A 23360-nucleotide genomic window follows, 5' to 3' on the forward strand; every position below is an offset into this window, starting at 1 on the left:
CATTTAGCTTCCCATAAAGAAGTCCACTAGTTCTCAGTTATGATACTTCGATGTGCATGTTTTGTTCATCCGATGTTTAGAGAAAGTATAAAAGGCCTTCTTCGTGAACTTAGTGTGGACATGACAGATCTTTAAAAGTCATTTTAACAATTCAGGGGGCATTACTGTGGTCAGTTGATGAGTGAGTGGTGTTTAGTAGGATTAGTTCCATCATATGTCTTTTATTTTTTATTTTTTTTACGGATTTAATTCAAAGTTAATGCAAGAATGGGCTTTAAACACCAGAGGGGGCAAGTGAGCTCTTAAAGACATATTGTCAGGAAGAAGCTGGCAGATTCCCCAGAAGTATGTGACCTGCTTCCTGCCATTTTTGCTCAAGGAGCTCTTTGAGCCAATAACTTGAGCCGTACCTGCTAAGAAATGTGGAATCACTTGAAAATGCTTTTCTCTGGCAGTGCTGATATTCTTACAGTGCCTCAGTCAGGAATAAACCTACTAATTGCTTGCTTTTGATTGTTTTTGCATATTAACCTAGGAAGAAAATCGAAACATTTTAACCACCTTCAACTAATGACCATACACAATGCATATTAACTGTATAAACAATGATCGTCTGAGCAATCAGGAAGGATATATAAAGGCCTATTAACCTTATCACTCCTTTATCACATTTCCTCTTTTCCAAACTCTGCTTGCTTTACATTTGACTTACACTACCATTCAAAAGTTTGGGGTCAGTAAAATTTTTAAAAACCTTGCGCTTTTATTTATTTTGCATTTATTGGATCAAAATTACAAAAGTACGAGCTGGAAAAAAATAATCCACCCCAAATATTTGAATAGTAGTTTATAACGACAAACCTAACTAAATATCACAGAAGCATGACAAAAGCATTTTGTCTGATTTTATTTTTGGTTTCTTATTTAAAAGCTTGTGTTTAAAGACAGAAAGGATTAAAGTTTAGAATCTTATCATCATATACAGATTTGCAAAGAACAAAATGCCATTTCAGATTGGAACATTTGGAGTCATTTTAAAGATAACGTTCTGTTTGTATGGTTATCCATATAATTTAAAACAATATTTATATAGGCAAATTAAATGCAAATTCAAGAATACCTGAAATTGTGACATTATGCACTTTAGCACATCAACATTGCTGAAACTGCATTTGCTGAAACTTTGGATAGTACAGTAGATAATGCAAAAATGTTAAAAATACAGGACTGTCTTACCATCTTAAAGTCAGATTGGACTTCTATATAGGCTAAAATCACCATTGTTAATCACTTATTGCTCTTGTGCAAAATATGTCCCTTATTAAATCTAATATTCATAAAAAAAAGCATAGTACATGTATTAACATGTATACTTAAAAACATAATACACCTCTTTGTGCAGAAAAGACAATTTCACATTTTAGATTTTAAAAAAATATGTGAAAAGAAGGCCTACGATAGAAAAGGTTTTTACTGAATTAATGGAAGAGCTGAAGATCTGCTGTTCTTGTTCCTCATGGCTCATGATCTTCATGGCTCACAGATCAACGTCTCCACAACAAACTTGTTTTCAAAGTGGCGGATCTTGTGGCAGTTCAGGGCTTCACGTTTCTGCATACCTGCAGTGGAGCATTCAGCATTCAGAAGTTTGAAAGTATATAAAACCTCAAATCAATGGTTAACATGAGAGGAAATAATGCGCGCCTCCTTCACTTATGCACATATTTGTGCTTAAAACTTTAAAATAGGATCCGCTGCGAACATGGAAATGTGTAACCACCATTTACAGTAAACACAGTCTTATCTAGTGGTCTGTTTGTGTCCACTTACCCAGTGTCATGTCTCGGTGCTGGAGTCTGTACGTGTCTTTGTCTTTGCACAGGTCATTGATGTAATAGCCCAGATCACTGGTGCTGTCCAGCCGCTCTGTAACCATCATCTCCTCTCGAATAATGTACGTCTGAGGAAGATACATCCCTGCCTGCAAAACACACAAAGAACATGTAAACCTAACATCTGAAATGCAGTTGTGTGAAAAATACATCCAATCCAACACAAGAACCACTTATTGGCACAGATTCACAGCATCTCCCGTTATTGAATGTGGCTGGTTACCTTGATGTTGACCAGGAACTCTTGGAAATCTCTGGGCGGCATGACGATAGAGGTGTTGAGGGTGATGATGAAGCATTTGTTCAGATTCAGGTCGAGATAAGCAGTCAGTTTCTGACAGCACAGAATGACACACAAGGTTACTGACACAGAAACAGACAGATTGATTAAAACTGAGAAAATTATAGTATTAGTATTATAATGAAAGCCGAAACTAAATATTCAAGACTAAAATAGGTTTTTAACGAAAAATTAAAGAATTAGTCATTGACAAACCCATATTGATATATTCTATAATCTAAATGTCAGCCTATTAGAGTTTTGAGGGCCTTTTTTATAATGTGATGTTTGTAACTTAAAAATTTTAAGTTGTTTCACAGTGAAAAACAACCAATTATTATTATCTATTTATGTAATTAGTATTTGTGACAGTAAACGTACATTAAATGTACAATAACCGTACAACCGTTCAAAAGTTTGGCGCTGGTAAGATGTTTTTGAAAGAAGTCTCTTGTGCATTTATTTAACCAAAAATACAGTTAAATAGTAATGTGAAATATAAAATAGCTGTTTTCCATTTTAAAATGTTATTTATTCCTGTTATGTTACATTCAATGTCTTTACTGTCAACTTTGATAAATTCAGTGCAGCCTTGAGGAATACTAATAAAGTAATTAAAAAAATACTTATCAAGCCCAAATTTTTCCTAAAACAGGTTGTGATCTGGGAAGTATATATCAATCACATAGGATAATATTTCAAATATGATTCATCACAAATATTCATTTTGCAACCTATAATCTCAGACACTAAACATTTCGGAAAACCAGTTCATCCCTGCTAAATTTATAATGGATATGAATCCAGCAGTGTGGCTGATAATATTTCAAAGGTGGTTATGACTGAACACTAAACGTGTGTTTGAGTGTGCATTTTTATACCATGGTGAAGTCATGCATGATGCCAGCGGAATCACCATCTCTGAACTCAGGTACTGGTACGTTGATGAGCTCCACCTCATCGTCTTCGAAAAATCTCACATTCTCTTCAAGCATCAGCGGCGTCTTATCCTCCTCCTCATCAATCTCATAGTCTTCATCACTGTATGGTAAACTGCACTCCCAGTGCTCATACTAATATAAGAAATACAAACAGCAGTCACATAAAATGGCAGAAAATTGTACACTTTTCAAAAGGCAAATCAATTTGTTTGTTGTGGAAGGAAGGTGCATGTCACAAGTGAAACAATATAATAGTTGAAAAAAACAAAAAGCTTGATACAGAATTAAATTACAATTACAGAACCGGGTGGGGTACTGCCACAGAATTGCCAACCTCCAACATCAGCCAATCACAGTGCTCACCCTGATCAGAATTCTGATCACACATACTTGTTACTCGTTCAGCTCACTGTCTGGTCTCATATGTATGACGTGGTCTACTTACTAGAACTAAACTCTATCAACAATTCCTTTCCTAAGTGTCTCCAGTGTTCTCTGTCTAGAAACCTGTGAAAAGGCATGACCTTTATACTCACCTCTGGGAAACGCATGTAGTCATCCTCCCTCTCCGCCACTCTGCCATCCATGATCCCCTGAACCTATACAGATGGATTCTGTAAGTGTTTGTACACTGTAGGCAGAACTATGAACATACGAACATCATTTACACTCTTGCAACGGACAGTAAAGAGCACAGAAAATATTTCAGTATGCAAATGGATTACACAGTTTCTGGATGAATTGACAGTAGTGCAAGTAATAACAAGTTTGAAGTTTAATGTTTTTATCTTGTTGTAAATAAATAAATAAATAAATCAGTCAGATCTAGTAATGAGGAGGGGGAGGAGTCTGTGTGTATGGTGGGGGGGGGGGGGGGGTTGATGGGTGTCAGAGGGCAGAGTTCAGTACGGAGTCAGGGTGAGAAGAGTCCCTGAGAATGCTGTGAGCTCGACGTAGACAGCGTTTCCTCTGGATGTCCTCAATAGCAGGAAGTGGCGTCCCTGTGATGCATTGGGCAGTTTCACCACCCTCTGCAGTGCCTTGAGGTCAGCCCATGAGCAGTTTCACTTCCCATATCAGACATTTGCTGGCAGTGCTTGATTTATGCTTAGTTTGTGAATCTGTGACCCATTTCTGGGTCAAAACCCCCAGCTGAAAATCCCTGCTTCAAAAAACACTGCTTCAAGGCTTAGACTGATTATGAATTAAATGTTATAGAAATGAATTAAAGTGAAGATAAACATCAATGAAAGAAGACAAGTTAGATGTTCCGATGTTTCGATTTTGATATCACTATAGTAACATCAATTATCTCACCATAAGCACATAGTATCTACAAAGACTAAATATACAAAAATGTAATCCTCAACTTAGAGAACAGTTTTGGAGAATTTTATGTTTCCTCTTTCAAAGAAATAAGAGCTGCACTTGGATGCTCTAGAGTCGTTTCAAAGACTTACATGACTTTGCATAAAGATGCTTTGGTATTTATACAGGAGGGCTGCTCCCACCACTACACCAGAGACGATGAGAGCCAACCCCAGATAGAAGCAGCACCACAACACCTTAGACCGAGGACGCCCCGACACCGCTGCCTCGGGATCCTGCAAACAAATGAGAGCTACAACTTTACATTCAAACTATTATTTGGATACATAGATTGATGATAAGGGTTTCTTGAACATCAAAAATTGTAATTTCTGAAGGTTCACATGACATGAATACTGGAAGAAAGGTTGCTGAAAAAACCAGCTGTCGTCATCCAAGAGGTATATTCAATTTTAAAATAAATCAATTAAAGTTTTAAAGAATTAAAGTAGTCTATCCGAGTTACAGAGAGAATTTCCAAAGTACTAAACAAAATATGAAAATTATTGTATAGAGATTCATTTTTCCTGGTTCAAATGAATGCCTGATTTTATTCACTATGCACAATATACAGAATATGCAATAGGGCCTGACTCTCCCCATCTGACCTGCACCCTAAACTTTCAGTCTTGTCCCAGTAGACATTCAATCACCACTCACAGACAGCAGATATTATCTGCCATGAAATACACAACAAATGAACCCAGAAAAAGTCTACTCAGAGCCTATTTACACAGAAATGAGGACAAATGGGAGTTTTGAGACAAACGGAACAAAAGAAAAAAAGAAGTGAGATCCACAATGCATCTCTGGTTTCAAGTCAAGAGGCATTAAAACAGTCAGCAAATTCTACAAAAAGTCATGAGGAGGAAAAATGATCGAACTCTACTTAAATGCTTCTTCACTCAAACAGTAACTGCATACAAGCACAAGCATGCAGTGAAAGAGAAGGTTAACCAAACAGTTTCTATTTGATTAGCAGAAGGGGAATTTAAGTTACTATCAGAATGATAAAAAGAGATAACTTCAGTTCCACAGTAAAATCAGATAAAATTGCACTATATTTACAGTACATATGGTTTATGCTTGGATTAAGCATTTTGGTTTCTTTCTTTATTTTTCCATTTTTAAAAATTTGGTTTCATTCATATAGAACCTTTCCACAGCTCAAGGACACTACAGTTGAGATACAGCCGGGAAATCAACTCAAAACCACAATCAAATGGTATAGACAAGCAGTAGAATAGTTTTTAGTTCTACACTTAGTCAAACTTTTGTATTCTTGGCTTGCAGTTCTTGCTTGCTTGTGCAATACACAAATTTTCTTTAAAGTTGCGTGTATCATAAACTTGTCTGGGAGTGCAGAAACTAAACATGCTTCAACTCGTCTTTCTTTCACAACCCACGAAAAGCACTAACATATGTAACAGTGAAGTCTCCTGTTAAGTGAGGATTTTTAAAATGTGTTGTGAAAAAAGCTAAATGGTTAAGTCCACTTTGCAGGAACCTTGGTCCAATTTAATGCACCTACTGCGTTACAATTTCAGTTTTACTTTTACAAATGGCCCCCTTATATTCGGAGTTACCAGCACCACTGGCCCATAGTCTAACATTGATTTGATCATTTTTAACCCACATGCAGTTATTTAAAATCATTCATACTTGTGAGTAAATTTTCCAATATTTGGCCTTACACACAGGAAAACCTTCTATACCTGTTCTCCATTTTCTGTTCTATCATATTCTGTTCTTTACTATTCTTTTTTACTAATAACAACAATAACAATCATATTTATTATGTATTTGTAATATATGACGTTTCAATTGTCATAATATTTAATATTAAATATTTTTTCAACAAAAAAAGTATCAAATAGCTTTTTTTTCTATCAGTGTACATATATAAACCTTGTAGAAAAAGTGAAGCAACAACAGGCTGTGTAAGTTGGCAACACACACACAAAGTATAACCTGTTCAGGCAGTTTTACATCCAACATTACAAGGAAATAATGCATTATTATGCACAATGAAAAAAAAAAAAAAATCGTTCCATGGTAAAATGTTTCTTTCAAAATAACATAGTAATTAATTACAATTAATTTAACCTTACTTAATGTAAAAATCAGAAAAAAAAGACATACTGAATAATATATATTTTTCCTCTGTGTACTAATTAAGGCAACTCTTTATATAAAAGGGCATGTTGTTCAATTAATTTTATAGAGGTGGGGAAAAAAATCGGTAACATTTTACCATGGTATTAGTGATTATCCGTCTTTGACAAAAACTTTGTCAGCCATTGTATAACATTTTCACTGAACCTAAACAAAGTTTGAAGCGCAAACCTGAACAAAGAAACACATTTACTTCTGCATTTAGGACACTTGAGGCACTTTGCGACACTCTCTATACTTCTCTTAAGATAATATAACATCAATGTGCACAGATACGTTTTCAGTTAAAAGGGCTTAATAACGACATAATATTGAACGCAACATTTTTAAAATGCGCTCGCGCAATTGAATAGAAATACATTTACATCAAGATGTATTAGTAACTACAGTAATTTACCTCTCCATCAGGAATGAGGCTTTCCTTCTTTGGATCCTTGAAGGCGAGAGCGTTGCTAAAAGAAACTTTAACCATGCTGAAAAGTTTCTGTAAATGGATGTTTCCGCGAAACCGAGGAAGAATATAAATACAGAGCAAAATGAAAGCGTTGAGTTTCCTGATCAGAGGCGAAGTCTGTGAGTGCGTGCGTGCGCGCGCGTGTGTGTGTGCGCGTGAGCGTGTGACGCACATTAACAGATCACAACATCAACAGCTCTCACTGCCTCTAGTGACAAGTACCAGAAAATCAACCTGCTACACCAGCACTATGGCAATCACTTTTAACATGTGTTTCTCAATACATTGTTAGAATTACCAGTAGCCTGTAGGCCTTCTTTTAATTACAGTTAAATGTAGAATTTCTAAGGAAACAATTCTAGAACAACTAGTAATCTGGGCCTAGAAGGCCTCAGTCAGCAGACTTCCAGGTGGGCCTTGAGATCATTTAAAAGAAGACGAAAAAAGCTTTGAAAGAAGCCAAAACAATAAGCTTTGAATATTGTCAGACGGTGTGGGGCCTTGGACTTAGAAGGCTGAGAACCACTGCAAAAAAATAAATAAATAAATAAATAAAAAATAAACCTAAATAAATAAATAAACATGATGTTGTTGTTAACAGTACACAATTTTATTGTAACTGTTTAGATGATTTAATAACAGGTTTACATGGCTAGGTTTCAATTAAATTCTTAACAGTAATGTTTACAATGTTACTTTAAGAAGGGAAGTGGGTTTTTATTACTGACAAATAGTTACATGGCTCCAAATATTTGAGAGCAGTGGCACGTGACGCCACTAATTTTCTACAGATGATGGTGGATAAATAAAAAATGACTATTGTTTTACATTAGCAGAGCAGTTACTAATACATTTACACATGCATTTCTTGTTAATATACATTTGGCAGTAAAAGCACTGAGTTTGATTTGGGAAGCATACAAAATGTATTAACAATAGTGCAAAATCTCTCTCTCTCTCTCTCTCTCTCTCTCTCTCTCTCTCTCTCTCTCTCTCTGTCTCTCTCTATGTTTTTAAATTATTCTATTATTAAATGTTGACTACCATTTTTCTTCTATAGTATTATACTGAACTGACAGACAAGTTCAGTGATTAAAAGTGATAAAAGGCTCTTTACTATTAGGCCTATCTTCTTTCGCAAATTAAAGTTTGTTTTTCAAGGGATTTATATTAGCGTACTTCATACGCAGAAAAATTTGATTTTTTAATGATTTGACATTTTATAATAGAGATTATAACATCAAAATATAAAGCACAAATGTGGAAATAAATTAATACCATTTGAAGTGGGGTTTTTTTTGTATTTGTTTACCACAAAGTATATTTTGGTCATCCCATTAAAAAATAAGTTGGATCATTTTCAGATCTTTAAAGTGCTGGAAATAGGTGGGTGAAATACTTGAAAGTCATTGAATTTCTCTTTCAAAAGGTTTTACAAACCCTGAAATGAATAATGTAATAACATTCTGCGGCGAATTCAAACATTTGTATCTTCTTTCATCTCTATCCAAAAAAAAAAAAAATAATAATAAATAAATAAATAAAAATAACGTACATAGTTAAATATGCTAATTTCAGTGACTCTTAAATAACATAAATGGTAATCTAAATAAATATTCTTAATCGGTAAATACTGTCCGATCCTCACCAGCGCTGAGAAGATGAACGAGTAAACACCAATGGCATCTACAAGTGACAAATATTGCTGTCATACTTGTAGTATTCCCAGTCGTTTGCTCTGTTACGAACACCACAGATAATATTTCATCGAGAGCGATTGCGGTCCTTCTGCCAGCAGGCGTCACTGTCTGACTCACGCGCATACGTTTTATTTCTCACGCACGCGCAAGAGAGGACAAACAGTCATGGCGGCGGCGGAGAAATCCACGAAAGAGAAGCTTTTATCCACTCTGGATGATATTGAAGTTTTATCCAGGTTTGTCTTCATATATTCTGCATGTTTGTAAATAAATTGTTGTGTGCTGGATTAGATAATAATCGAATAAATAAGACACAGTCTCCTTTGCCCACTCGAGTCAATTCTTTTCACAACTATTAACACATGTACTTACTTGTACATTACTACGTTGCCTTTCACACACAGCTCCTCCTTGGTTCTTTTATTTTGTTGTTTGTGTTGCAGAGAGCTGATAGAGATGCTGGCGCTGGCCAGGACACAGAAACTGCCCCAGCCTGGAGAGGACACTGAGGTGAGAGACTCTACACACACAAGTACAGACCACACTCAATTAGTGGTAGATATCCGATATCTACAGGTTTCGAAATTCAGATTTGGCCAGGGAAAAATAAAACCATCCTGAGAAATCCTTGACATTTTGGTTAGCTGTTTAATTAGTTTCATATTAGCATTATTATTGCCTTGGGAGTTGATTTGTGCTTGAAGGACTATTAGATGGCAGTGTAGTGCATGAATTGACTGTGTGCAGATACTGGAGCTGCTGGTGCAGAGAGATAGAGAGTTCCAGGAGCTGATGCAGACGGCGGTGGAGCAGGGCAAAGTGCACCAGGAGATGCAGGCACTGGAGAAGGAAGTCGAGAAGAGAGACAGCGATATCCAGCAGCTCCAGAAACAGCTCAAAGAGGCTGAGCATATACTGGTAACTGACATGAGCCAATGCACATTTATTGCAGTAACATTCAGCTACACACCACAGAATATCACTTTTTGTGTAGCTTTAAAAATGGTAAAGAATAATGTAGGCTTTGCATCTCGATGTTGTTAAAAATTAACTATTTTTATGATTTCAATTTTGACTGTCAATATTTTTAACAATAACAACTGCTTATTATTTTCTTGTGAGTTTGATTTGAGGTTCTTTGAGAGATGAATTGCATTACATAGTTGACAAATGACTTGACTAATGTATTTTGATACATTTGAAATCACAATGAGGACACTTAAAAAAAAACACTTTTAATGTGTCTAATATTCTTATATGTACTATAAGAGTTATGCAGGAGTTATGCAGTAGTTATAAAGTAATACAGTTATACAGTAGTTATACAGTAAAACAGTTATTCAGGAGTTATACAGTAAATGATGTATAATTGCAAACACTTAACCCTAGATTTAAACCTTAAACCTATAGTATGTTGTTAACTAATATTAACCAATATGTATTTGTGTATTTAAACTGTAACAAGGACACTATAATAAAGTGCAACCCACACAGTCTTTTTATACAAACTGTGTTTGACACAATATTTATGAATCCGTTCTTTAAACTGAAAATAACTGTTTTTCATTCATCATCAGGCCACTGCTGTCTACCAAGCCAAAGAAAAACTGAAGTCTATTGAAAAGGCCAGAAAAGGTATTATGATGGTTTTAAAATGAAGACCATATTTTCTGTAAAATAAGTCACACCTGACTTTAAGTCGCACCAGGTCAAGTTTGCTTTAAGAGGAAGCATCATTGTAAAAGACATTTTATTATTGCATTCAGAAACATACACACTGTAAAGATGGATTGTAGTTTCCCTCACACCACAACAAATCCTATAAATTTATTTAATGATATTCATAACTGAACAGGAATGTAAAATATAAAGCAAACATTAATTATAGTAGCATTCATTTTTTAAAGGAATTTATTCAAACTGACAGTGAAACTACTGCCATGTGGCAAAGGCACTTTACACAAACATGGACTCACGTTTGCTTGACATGAATTTCATTACATTAGCCTCTTTGGATTTGAAGTCGCAGCAGGTTTCAGATAATTTAAAATGTGATTTATATTGTGGAAAATATGCGAGTTGTCAGTAAAATTTATTCACTCACAAGAAAGAGATGCAGATAATTGTATTTCATTTATTTGATTAAATATATTGATATAACATAGTATCAAATAGATTCTGTTCTAGTGGTGTCTCACTATTTCTGTTGTTTGTTTTCACTAGGGAGTATCTCTTCAGAGGAGATCATCAAATACGCTCACAGGATCAGTGCCAGTAATGCAGTGTGCGCTCCTCTCAACTGGCTTCCAGGTAAATACACAGTTTTTTTTTTTTCTGTGTCCATGTATTTTATTAAACTCTTTCAAACATTTGATTTCCTAAGAAACATTTTCGATTGTATTCGTAAGTTCTCATGATGTGCGTGTATGTGAAGGTGATCCCCGCAGGCCGTACCCCACTGATCTGGAGATGCGCAGTGGAATACTGGGTAACATGAGCAACATGTCCACCAACGGAGTGAACGGGCACCTGCCTGGAGACGCATTGGCTGCTGGGAGATTACCAGGCAGGTTCACTCTTCTGTTCAGATGTTCGTTTCATTTGTCCACACTGAATTAGGAGCACAAAAAATTCAGGAGCACTTTCTGATCAATAATCAAAAATTCTGATTAAAAATTAGCTTTCCTATTACAAGGTCATATTTGAAGATCCCTACACTAGACAATGAACTTCTTATTTTTTTATTGTGTCTACACTTTGTTTGTTATAATGAAAGATACAAAACGCCGGTGTTTTGAGCAGTGAGTGGATTTTGATTAACAGTTTGGTTAAGAAATCAACTTATTTGTGACCCTGGACCACAAAACCAGTCTTAAGTGTCAATTTTTCAAAACTTGATTTATACATTATCTGACAGCTGAGCTAAACTTCCCATTGATGTATAGTTTGTTATGATACAACTATTTGAAAATCTGGTGTCTGAGGGTGCAAAAAAAGTCAAAATACTGAGAAAATAGCCTTGAAAGTTGTCCAGATGAAGTTCTTAGCAATGTACATAACTAATCCAAAATGTGTTTTTATATTTATGATAGGAAATTTGCTAAATATCTTAATGGAACATGATTTTTACTTAATATCCTAATGATTTTTGGCATAAAAGCAAAATGTCATTTTGACCATACGATGGGTTTTGTTGTCCAGGGTCATAAATATCTGTGCTGTGCTGCATTACTCAATGCTGCAAACACACGTTGTGAGAAGAAACCTTTAATGCTACCCAGACACACTGGTGCTCATAAATATTTTTTCATTGTTCCACGCAGTAGTTTTCAGTCCCAAATGTAACTTAAATGGTTGCACTGTAGAGCCTTGGGCTATGTACTTCCTTGATGTTAATTTTTTGCTAATCCCCCCCCCCCCCCTTCACTTTTAGATATTCTAACCCCACAGTATCCCTGGCAGTCCGCTGATGTTTCCATGGGGATTCTGCCTCCTCACCATGGCAACGATTTTGGCCTGGAGCCACCTGGTCATAACAAGGAAAATGAAGATGATGTTGAGGCCATGTCAACCGATTCCTCCAGCAGCAGCAGTGACTCAGACTGAGTGTGTGTGTGTGTGACCGCAGTAACTTGAGTTTGTCTAACTGAACAGCCTGAAAGTGTATTGTGTGCATCATGTTTCTGTGATTGTGGACTTCCAGGTGGCTACATATACTGCTTTCAGGAGGACCAAACCTATACAGGTCCTCTTTTCAGCAAAGCTTCATTTGGCTGGATGTGTTTTACAAATATGCTTGTTTTTTCACTCTCCAGATGCCTGCAGTCATCATTTGTTTGTGTAGATTCATCCCACTGGCCTCTAATGTCACCAATGCATTATTTTCATTGTGTGAAGAGTGACTGGCTCATTGGCAATTATTTGTTATCTAGTGAAGCGTTACAGTTTCTGGTTTACCGCTGAAATATAAATAGCAATGTAAATACCTCAGAACTTTCAGACTCTGTAAATAAAACTTTTTTTTTATATATAATACTGTTTTAATTAAATTTTTTACTCTTTTGTATATACTGAAGTTGAACCGTATTAGAGGAATGGATCTTTAAATGACTCTTCAGGTCCAGTTTTCCAATACATGTATATACATTGACCTCTGTAAATGCTTGCACAGATCCTATACTCTGTGCATGAGCAGAGCTTATAGACTGTCCACTTAAATGTATTACAGTACTTGCAAAGCATATCAGTTTTGATATTGCTCTAACATTCTGGTTAGGGTTTATTTGAAACTCCAGCACTTTATATATAACTTTTTTTATATTAACATATGACACCGAAACTCTGTTTTAAAGATATTTTTTTTTTTGGACTTGGGTATTTTTGTTTAGTTTAAACCTCAAAGATTAATTTCAAATTATCCAGAATCTGCTACTGAGACGGAGTATTCAAAATGCAACCATAGAAATTTCAAGTACACTTATTTGCATATCGGTTATTTGGTTAAGATGTCTTGAGATTGGAGCACACTCAGCACAGAAGATGACTTATTTATTTATGCATCTAATAAGTGCATTACCATCAATCTCAGTCACTTTCTCCTTACCTATTCATTTATATATGAGTTTCTAGTCTAACTACAGTAATATTTTACATGGTTTAAATGCACTTTTCTTTTTGCTCTATGAGCACAGGTATTTCCTTTAGGAAGTTATGTAGTTTGAATTGAATTTAGAATTTTTGCAAACACAATTTAGACAAGCTATGGAATGTGCTCGAAAAGTTGTTTAAAGATAATTCAAAATTTCTGACTTAGTTATATAGACGGTTTCAACGGCAACAACATAAACCGTCTATTGCACACATGGATATTGGGTTTATTTTTTACTTTAATCAATGAATATATTTCCGGTCGGGCACAGACAGGTGTAAGTTTAGCTAGTTAAGCATTGGCCACCAGATGGCGCATTAACACTAGTAATTAGCCAGCACAGCTTCTTTAATCATTTTAGACTGGCATTAATAAATAACCCATGTCTTGTGTTGCCAAAAGCAAAGATACCAGTAACGTTTGATTATGCTTATTTATATAGTTTGCACAAAATGCTGTAGTTTGTTCAAATACATGTAGTATCAGGCGAATATATGACAATAAGCTATTATGAATAATAATTATTATAAAAAATACATAACCATTCCTATCTACCCTATAGTGAATTAATGGCAGATTTGGAGATGTCAGATAAGTCGGCTGTCCTAATCTTTTCAGATGTTATGTTCTGATCTTGTATAACAATTCAAAGAAGTCTATTTTCAGTCTGTTCACAGTTGGTGTCCAGCTTTAATATAGCTTATAGTGATTCAGTGCATGACTATTTGAAACACTATGCTAATGTGTTCTACTGTTATGTTTTCTAATCGGTGAGATCACGTGTCAGGACATTTTAGAGCTGTTCATGCTTGTAATTAAGATTGAATTAGCTGCTAGTGAATCACACACTAATGCATCATTTTCCTTCTACCTACACATAGAGAAGAGAACAAACTCTTCCCACTGTGTCTCTGTGTTCTCTACCTCTGTCACTTCATTTCTTTTTTTAGTATTTTCTCCTGTCTGTGCTCTCGGCAAGCTGTGGGGTGAACGGGAAAAGACAAAAAGCGAGCCGAAGGGAAGAATGACTCAGAGGTGAACTATAATACACACAGTTCAGATGTTTGTCTGTATTGCATCTTAATTGCTCCCAGATTTAACAAAGAAAAACGCTGCAGACACAAGCTCTTGTCTGTAAACCTTGCTCAACTGTAAGTTTGTTTTTCACATGATCAAAACAAACCAAAATCAATGCTAACTATTCTCATATCACACTCACATTCAACATTCCCTTTTATAATACAAACTCAATTAAATCAAGCAGAAACGTCTTTTATGTCTCTTTCTGTTTCTCTTTCTGCTCCTCGTCCTCGACTTTGATTAGTCTTAGATGCTCAAATCTTGGTCATACTAATGGCTTAGTAAGTCATGACATGGTGGCCAGTGTCTCTATTGCAATGTCTGACTCATGAGACAACATGTTCCCATAATGCAACAGGAGTGTAAAAGAAGTGATGAGCCCACTGCTTCACTACAGGATGTAGCCTATTATATGTGTTATGTATATATGCATGGGGTCTTTGCGCCCTGTGTTCTCACTTTACATGACATATAGGCCTAATGCTCTTCTGCAGAATTACCAGTGATGAAAAGCTAGTCTGTTCATGTTAAATAATTTGTAAGACAAAACGCCTGCATATTAAAGATTCACCTTCATCGTTTGTTCTAGTTGCAAATGATGAGCTACTTTTAGGGTCTCTTTGATCACATGGATGGGCTGGGGGCATGTTCCTGCTCACTGGTGAAAATGTGCTGTTAGCGGTAACTTACTCTCTGGGACTTCTCAGCTGCTCACCAGATGAGTTTCTGTTTATCTTACTTATCTTTACTGCATCTTTAATAGTCTTTGTTAGTTCCGTCATTAAATAACTGAATTATAAAATAGTAACAGATACTGTTAGATAATTACCATTTAATAATTAATCCACTTATTGGATTTGTGCTGGTCAGATGAAGTCTGAGCATTGAAACATACGCAACTAAGATTATTCAATAAATTAAACTGGTATTTTGGGTACGTGACAAGACTTGGGTTTTGGGTATTAGACTACTTGCTGACTAGTTGTTATTTTACCAGACAAAACAGATATTTTCTGACAGGATCTTGCGTCCGGGGATGGATCTTAATAATCTGGCGTGGATAATCTAACATTTTGGCATAGTCGGCAGGATGAAATAACACAGAGCGGTTATCTCCATAAGAGTTGGGATTGTTTCTCGCATGATCAGGTGGTGGAATGTCCCAGACCGCTGGGCTTCTGACTCGGGGACACACCAGAGGATGAGGAGGACTCCTGCAGGTGTCTTCCCCTGGCAAACTTATCTAATGCAGAGTCATTGTGTTCTGTTTGACATTTCGTGGAAATTCAGTACCATGGGTATCAAAGCTAAGTCAGATGATATAATTCTTATGGAGTGGTCAGAAGTTAAAGGTGCTCTAAGCAGTATTAGAAAAAAGCTTATGACCAAGTCCCAAAACACACTTGCTGCCAATCAGCAGTAAGGGGCGTGTCTAATAATGCGCTCAGTGCACGGGACAGATATTAGCAGGTCGACCATTGTGAGAAATGCCAGGTAAAAAAAGGAAAAATATTTCGGAGGAACGAGCAATAAAAAGAAGGGTTAAGATCAGGCAAGAGGTAGAATGTGTAAATAATGGAACAAGCGGTCCCAGCGGTCAAACCATGATGTCACTGCACTTTAAAGTGAGTTAAACACTGAGAATATAATATTAATGATACTCATTTTAACTTGCATTGACATAACTTTCTCCATATTTACATCTATATGAATGTGTCTAGACTATGTAAAATGTAATTTATTATCATTGAATGTTTGATGAAGCAAAACTAATATTTGCAATTAAGAATGTGCTAAATTAATGTTTACATTGCTTGCAAGGGCATTTTGATACTGAAGAAATGTCAAAGTCTAATTTACCAAGTTCTTTTTTATCCCTGTCACTAATCCTGTCCAAATATAGACTTTACAATTTTACACTGACAAATAATTGTTTTAACTCAGATAATAACAGCTGAAATAAGGAAGCTGGAGAAAAATTGATTTACTCCTGTCAGATTTGTAACGAGGTGTGAGTGTTTGTTTTGTCCGCTGAGAGCAGCTATGGCTCTTTTCCCCTGACCATACAGTCTTTCTGAATGTGTCATTGTTATTTTTTCCTGATATAACAAAGGAGGATCTGTCCACTCTGTAACAAACTGTTAAAAACTATGCGGAACGACTGTCTTTGCTTTCTTTCCTGTTTTTTGGCTCACACAAAAACATGCAAATATCAGGATTGGGGGCAATTCCGAAAATTCACAAAACTGCAGTACAGAATTACAATATTCCACTTCAAGAGTGTGGATTTGAATTTGCCACAACACACAGGAAGTATATATATATGTATATATATATTACATTATTATTATTATCATATATACTAGAAGTGGAGTTTTCTGACTCGCCGTTTCACAGTTAATGGCATTCTGGGAATGTTTTTTCCATCCTGGTCAATAATCTGTTTGTCCATAAGGACTATAAAATCTTCAAATGTTAAGACTTTCAGGGTTTACCATAAATAATTTTGTATTAATTTAAATTAATTAGAATTCTGCTTCTACCCCAGTTGTAGTTCCCATGTGCTTCTGCAGTTCAAACTCAGATCAAATCTTCATCAACAGGTTTGATTATGCCAAAATTGCCCCTTTAACATGTTGCATTTTAAATACACTAGTATTATAAAGTTTGGGGTCAGCATGATTTAATTGTATTACAGGAATGAATACTTTTATTCAGTAAGGATGCATTAAATTAATCATTAAATGTAAAAGATTTCTATTTCTGATAAATACTTCAAGACATATTCAAGAAAACATGTTTTATGGTTTCCACAAAAGCATTAAGCAACCGTTTCCATATATAATAATACAATAATACATGTTTCATGAGCAAAGAATTTGAATATTAGAATGATTTCTGAAGGATCACGTGACATTGAAGACCGGAGTAATGACTCTTATAAAATTCTGTTTTGCCATCACATGAATAATTTACATTTCAAAATGTATTAAAATAGAAATGAGTTATTTTAAATTGATAGTTGTAGTATTTTTGATCAAATAAATGTAGCCTTGTGGATAAGACACTTCTTTCAAAAACAAAGTATTTCTGGCTTCAAATATGTAAACGGTATGTGTATTACACAGGTGTGTTCTAGTCTCAGACAATTCTTGTAAGAGTGAGAACAACAATGAATCCTGCTGAAAAAGGTTAATTGTGATGCTTTGATACTGTGATTAATTTAGAATGCTTTTATCTATTTATAATCAAAAATGTATTATGCCCTTGAAGATAGATTGCACGAACACTGGCTTGATTTAATGCATGCAGCTTCTTTTTCTTAGATCGATAATGTAGGGACATTTTTCTTGGAATGAACTCTTACAGTCAACCAGGTGAGGGAAATTCTCTTTGCAGTGAATATAATGAAGGCAGTAAGCACATTTTTGCACAGGAAGAAGTGTTGATTCAAAGTTGCCATTCATCTTCAGCTTATTTCTCAATTTCAAAAAGGTGTCCTTTCCTGCAACATTCACAAAGAGAGAAGATACATTCAACTGCAAATAAAACGATCTGACAAGACAAAGCCACACTGAATTACGTTTCTCATACCGTTCGTGTTCAAGCGTGTGCGTTTATGCCATTTGGGGCAGCGATTGTTGATCATCAAACATTGATCTCCAGCAAGGACTCATTCTTTCTGTCTGCAGTCACCGTCTTATCCCAATGCTGGCAGAACATTATTCCTCAGTTATATTTTTGAAGAACGTGTCATTTTGAGTACATTGTGCAGCAGTGATAACGCTGGACTGTGTTCCACGGACAGTAAATATTAATATTAATGTACTCTTGTTCAAGCTGGAACATTTGTGTCCACCGCAAAGTGTCAGAAAATATTAATATCTAGACGAAGGTATTTACCCTGTAGGTGTCCGTGTGTGTGTCAGTGGCTTCACGCTGCTTGAACAAAGCTCTGAAGAGCACTAGGAGCACCAGCTGTTCTTTAATTTCCACACAGCTATTTCATAAATGACCACAAATAGTGTCTGGATTGACCATTAAATGTACAAAAATATCATAATGATGTGCACCATTCTGACAATAATGCCAGTGACAAGCTTACTCAATAGGATACAAAACATCTGGACAGAAAGAAGGGCTATTCTCTCATTCTTCTTTTATCACCACGGCTAATTAAATCTGTTCTGTCCTTCTGCTTTTTTTGGTCTGTTTATCACACTGTAGTGAGTGTGTGAAGGCAGTTGTTGTTTTCAAGCATGTTGTCTCCTTTAGTCAAGATCATGAATGAAAAGAAAGTGTTCTTATCTGCACAGAGTGAGCAGTGGATGAGTCATCTCTATTGCACAGCTAAAAAGAGAGAGATGGCGGTGACTTGGGTTTATTAAGGGTAACATGATGAAGTCTATCACACATGGCCAGGAGAGAGGGAGAGAGGAAATATGAGAGGTAAAAAAAGACAATGAAAGAGACTGAATTCTGCACACTGTAATCAGACAATGAGGTGTATTTTCCTGAGACAGAGATTATTTTTTGGAATTACTGGTCAACAAGGAGCAAATAACCAGTTACATGACCTTAATTGCATTAACAAACTTAAATAAATAGTATATATATATATATATATATATATATATATATATATATATATATATATATATATATATATATATATACATATACATATATATATATATATATATATATATATACAGTCTTGTTCAAAATAATAGCAGTACAATGTGACTAACCAGAATAATCAAGGTTTTTAGTATATTTTTTATTGCTACGTGGCAAACAAGTTACCAGTGGGTTCAGTAGATTCTCAGAAAACAAATGAGACCCAGCATTCATGATATGCACGCTCTTAAGGCTGTGCAATTGGGCAATTAGTTGAATTAGTTGAAAGGGGTGTGTTCAAAAAAATAGCAGTGTGGCATTCAATCACTGAGGTCATCAATTTTGTGAAGAAACAGGTGTGAATCAGGTGGCCCCTATTTAAGGATGAAGCCAACACTTGTTGAACATGCATTTGAAAGCTGAGGAAAATGGGTCGTTCAAGACATTGTTCAGAAGAACAGCGTACTTTGATTAAAAAGTTGATTAGAGAGGGGAAAACCTATAAAGAGGTGCAAAAAATGATAGGCTGTTCAGCTAAAATGATCTCCAATGCCTTAAAATGGAGAGCAAACCAGAGAGACGTGGAAGAAAACGGAAGACAACCATCAAAATGGATAGAAGAATAACCAGAATGGCAAAGGCTCAGCCAATGATCACCTCCAGGATGATCAAAGACAGTCTGGAGTTACCTGTAAGTACTGTGACAGTTAGAAGACGTCTGTGTGAAGCTAATCTATTTTCAAGAATCCCCCGCAAAGTCCCTCTGTTAAAAAAAAGGCATGTGCAGAAGAGGTTACAATTTGCCAAAGAACACATCAACTGGCCTAAAGAGAAATGGAGGAACATTTTGTGGACTGATGAGAGTAAAATTGTTCTTTTTGGGTCCAAGGGCCACAGGCAGTTTGTGAGACGACCCCCAAACTCTGAATTCAAGCCACAGTACACAGTGAAGACAGTGAAGCATGGAGGTGCAAGCATCATGATATGGGCATGTTTCTCCTACTATGGTGTTGGGCCTATTTATCGCATACCAGGGATCATGGATCAGTTTGCATATGTTAAAATACTTGAAGAGGTCATGTTGCCCTATGCTGAAGAGGACATGCCCTTGAAATGGTTGTTTCAACAAGACAATGACCCAAAACACACTAGTAAACGGGCAAAGTCTTGGTTCCAAACCAACAAAATTAATGTAATGGAGTGGCCAGCCCAATCTCCAGACCTTAATCCAATTGAGAACTTGTGGGGTGATATCAAAAATGCTGTTTCTGAAGCAAAACCAAGAAATGTGAATGAATTGTGGAATGTTGTTAAAGAATCATGGAGTGGAATAACAGCTGAGAGGTGCCACAAGTTGGTTGACTCCATGCCACACAGATGTCAAGCAGTTTTAAAAAACTGTGGTCATACAACTAAATATTAGTTTAGTGATTCACAGGATTGCTAAATCCCAGAAAAAAAAATGTTTGTACAAAATAGTTTTGAGTTTGTACAGTCAAAGGTAGACACTGCTATTTTTTTGAACACACCCCTTTCAACTAATTGCCCAATTGCACAACCTTAAGAGCGTGCATATCATGAATGCTGGGTCTCATTTGTTTTCTGAGAATCTACTGAACCTACTGGTAACTTGTTTGCCACGTAGCAATAAAAAATATACTAAAAACCTTGATTATTCTGGTTAGTCACATTGTACTGCTATTATTTTGAACAAGACTGTATATATATATATATTATTTTTTTTTTTACAATAAGTGCAGAGTAACTAGTAGAAAAAATAAAATTTGAGTAATTATGAGTAATTTAATGATGTTGTAGTTGGTAGACTTGAGAGCCATATACAAATAATATTTTGGAGAGATGGAAATTATTTAAAATAAGATTATTAAGTGATGGACAATTAAGATGTCATCTTTAATTTAAGAGGTGTTTTATCCATGTTAGATGAGAAGTTATCAATTACTGCTTATTTATATTTGTCTTCAATTCCCCTTTTGCCTGTTAAACCTCTTTGAAGGTTTGAAAGTATTATCAAGTTTCACATCCCTTGCACCAATAAATAAATAACTAAGTAAGCATACTACACTAGAATTTGGGCATTTTCCCTTGTTATCCTCTTATAGTGTTCAATTGCCTGCCTTGGAAATTACCAGTCACTTTGTGAAGTATGTGCTTTGTCCAGCCTAACTTTGTGTCATTTTAGATGCCCAGTACAATGTTTTTTGCATTTTTATAAGAATGCTGAAGTATCTGGACACATATTTAACTGCTCTGCTTATTAATAGTGGATATAAGTATACGTTTAAATGCACAGATTCTCATTTGTCACCTTGACATTAACATTTATCCATTCAAATCTTAGTTTCAGCTCCGGCTTGCAGTATTAAATGACAGCTATTACTTTGTGTTTGTGCTGTTCTGTTCAGATTTGCATCCTCTGATATACTTCAAGCCTCATTACACACATCTCTTTCTAAACAGCAGCACTTCCAAAAGTTTTAAAGCTATGTTATGAGAGGTCAGTGCTGATTCTGAATGAGTTCTAAGATGGCAATGATACATCAAAATAAGTGCAAATATCCTGCTGTTTGAGAGTCCTGGATTGTCCTAGCCAGAAGCACTGAGTTATGCCCTGCACTAAGTAGAATATTTGTATATCATATAAATCCACATTTCCCAAAAGTATTGTTATCTAAGTAAAAATTCTCATTAAGTAGCCTACAACATGCAAGTTAAACGTTTTTTTTTTTTCTCCTTGTTTTTTAAGACAAAAGAGCACAAAATAAAGCTTTTAATTAATGTGAAAATTCTGAAAAAAAGCAAAGCAGTGTACACTTTATTCAAGAATTTAAACCATCTTGTTATAAGCTTACTTAAAAAAAAAAAAAAAATCACCTATTAAAACAATACCATTGAGCTTATCCTATAATTTATCTTACTTAACCTAAAAAGCAATAAGATTAACCTTTATGAAAGTCACATATTGAATATAGGTAGTAGCAATTATGCAGTGCTTACTACTCAAACCAGATGATCTATGAATGTGACTGTAAACCCGAATCTTTTCAATAATAACGAAATCAAGTTATCATAACTTAACATTACTTAAAATGGCAAGTTTTGGTGTCAAAAATTAAACCGGTACGTTTAATTAGCTCATTTGGGATCAAAATTGTTTTGAATTAAGATTTAAAGTGTTATAGCCTTAAAATGTCAATTTATTTAAATTACACACTTTAAAATGATTGGTCATGTTTGAAATTCTGCCTTGATAAACACGCAGATTAGTCGAGAGGCGGTGAGATTTACTATAACACTAACGGTCTCTAACCATGTTATTCTGGCAGAAATGTAGGATGCTCAAATTTGATTTGATTAAATTCTCAATGTGTAGGCTATAAATGTATTATAGGTGTAATACAATAGACAGTGTACAGTTATTAAAGGGTTAGTTCACACAAAAATGAAAATTATGTAATTAATAACTCACATGTCGTTCCAAACCCGTAAGACCGCCGTTCATCTTCAGGACACAGTTTAAGATATTTTAGATTTAGTCCGAGAGCTATAAATAAAGTGACGTGACATGTGGCCAAGTATGGTGACCCATACTCAGAATTCGTGCTCTGCTTTTAACCCATTCATAGTGCGCACACACACAGCAGTGAACACACACCCGGAGCAGTCAGCAGCCATTTATGCTGCAGCGCCCAGGGAGCAGTTAGGGGTTTGATGCCTTGCTCAAAGGCACCTCAGTCGTGGTATTGAAGGTGGAGAGAGAGCACTGTACATGCACTCCCCCCACCCACAATTCCTGCCGGCCCGAGACTAGAACTCACAACCCTTCGATTGCAAGTCTGAATCTCTAACCATTAGGCCACGTCTTCCCAAATTTAAATACCCAAGTGGTGTTATCACCGTTATTTTTGTGATGTCCCCATTGAAGACTGGCACCTGATGGTAACCTCAAATAAGCTCCACTTTCGAGAAAATAGTTTTCTCAGCCAGTAGGGATGAAAAATTCTGACATTCATCATGGCATTTATCAATACCGACTGATATGAAAATTCTATAATGTTTTTGGGGCTATATCGCTATAAAGGTGACTTGACTTGACTTGAACGTCAACTGGCAGTAGAAGGAAGTAAAAGTTAGTCATTATATTCTGAGGCTCTGCAGATTTGGTTTAACATAACTCTAGA

The 23360-nt window shown here is 35.7% G+C and overlaps 2 protein-coding genes across 2 annotated transcripts; one reads left to right on the forward strand and one right to left on the reverse strand.

Annotated features, from left to right (window-relative positions):
• Nucleotides 1-890: 890 nt before the first annotated feature.
• Nucleotides 891-7284, reverse strand: LOC113053258 (integral membrane protein 2B-like). Its single transcript, XM_026218129.1, has 7 exons — nt 7054-7284; nt 4574-4717; nt 3650-3712; nt 3054-3245; nt 2116-2226; nt 1831-1981; nt 891-1619 (listed from the first exon to the last, which is right to left on the reverse strand). Exons 1-7 carry the CDS (start codon nt 7282-7284, stop codon nt 1531-1533), a joined length of 981 nt encoding a protein of 326 aa, XP_026073914.1. The 3' UTR covers nt 891-1530.
• A 1630-nt stretch (nt 7285-8914) lies between these two features.
• Nucleotides 8915-12796, forward strand: LOC113053259 (mediator of RNA polymerase II transcription subunit 4). Its single transcript, XM_026218130.1, has 7 exons — nt 8915-9046; nt 9254-9320; nt 9558-9728; nt 10388-10445; nt 11034-11120; nt 11245-11376; nt 12244-12796. The coding sequence occupies exons 1-7, from the start codon at nt 8976-8978 to the stop codon at nt 12414-12416; spliced, it is 759 nt and encodes a 252-aa protein (XP_026073915.1). The 5' UTR covers nt 8915-8975; the 3' UTR covers nt 12417-12796.
• The last annotated feature ends 10564 nt before the right edge of the window (nt 12797-23360 follow it).

Source organism: Carassius auratus, chromosome 34 (assembly GCF_003368295.1).
Source record: "Carassius auratus strain Wakin chromosome 34, ASM336829v1, whole genome shotgun sequence".
Taxonomy (NCBI): domain Eukaryota; kingdom Metazoa; phylum Chordata; class Actinopteri; order Cypriniformes; family Cyprinidae; genus Carassius; species Carassius auratus.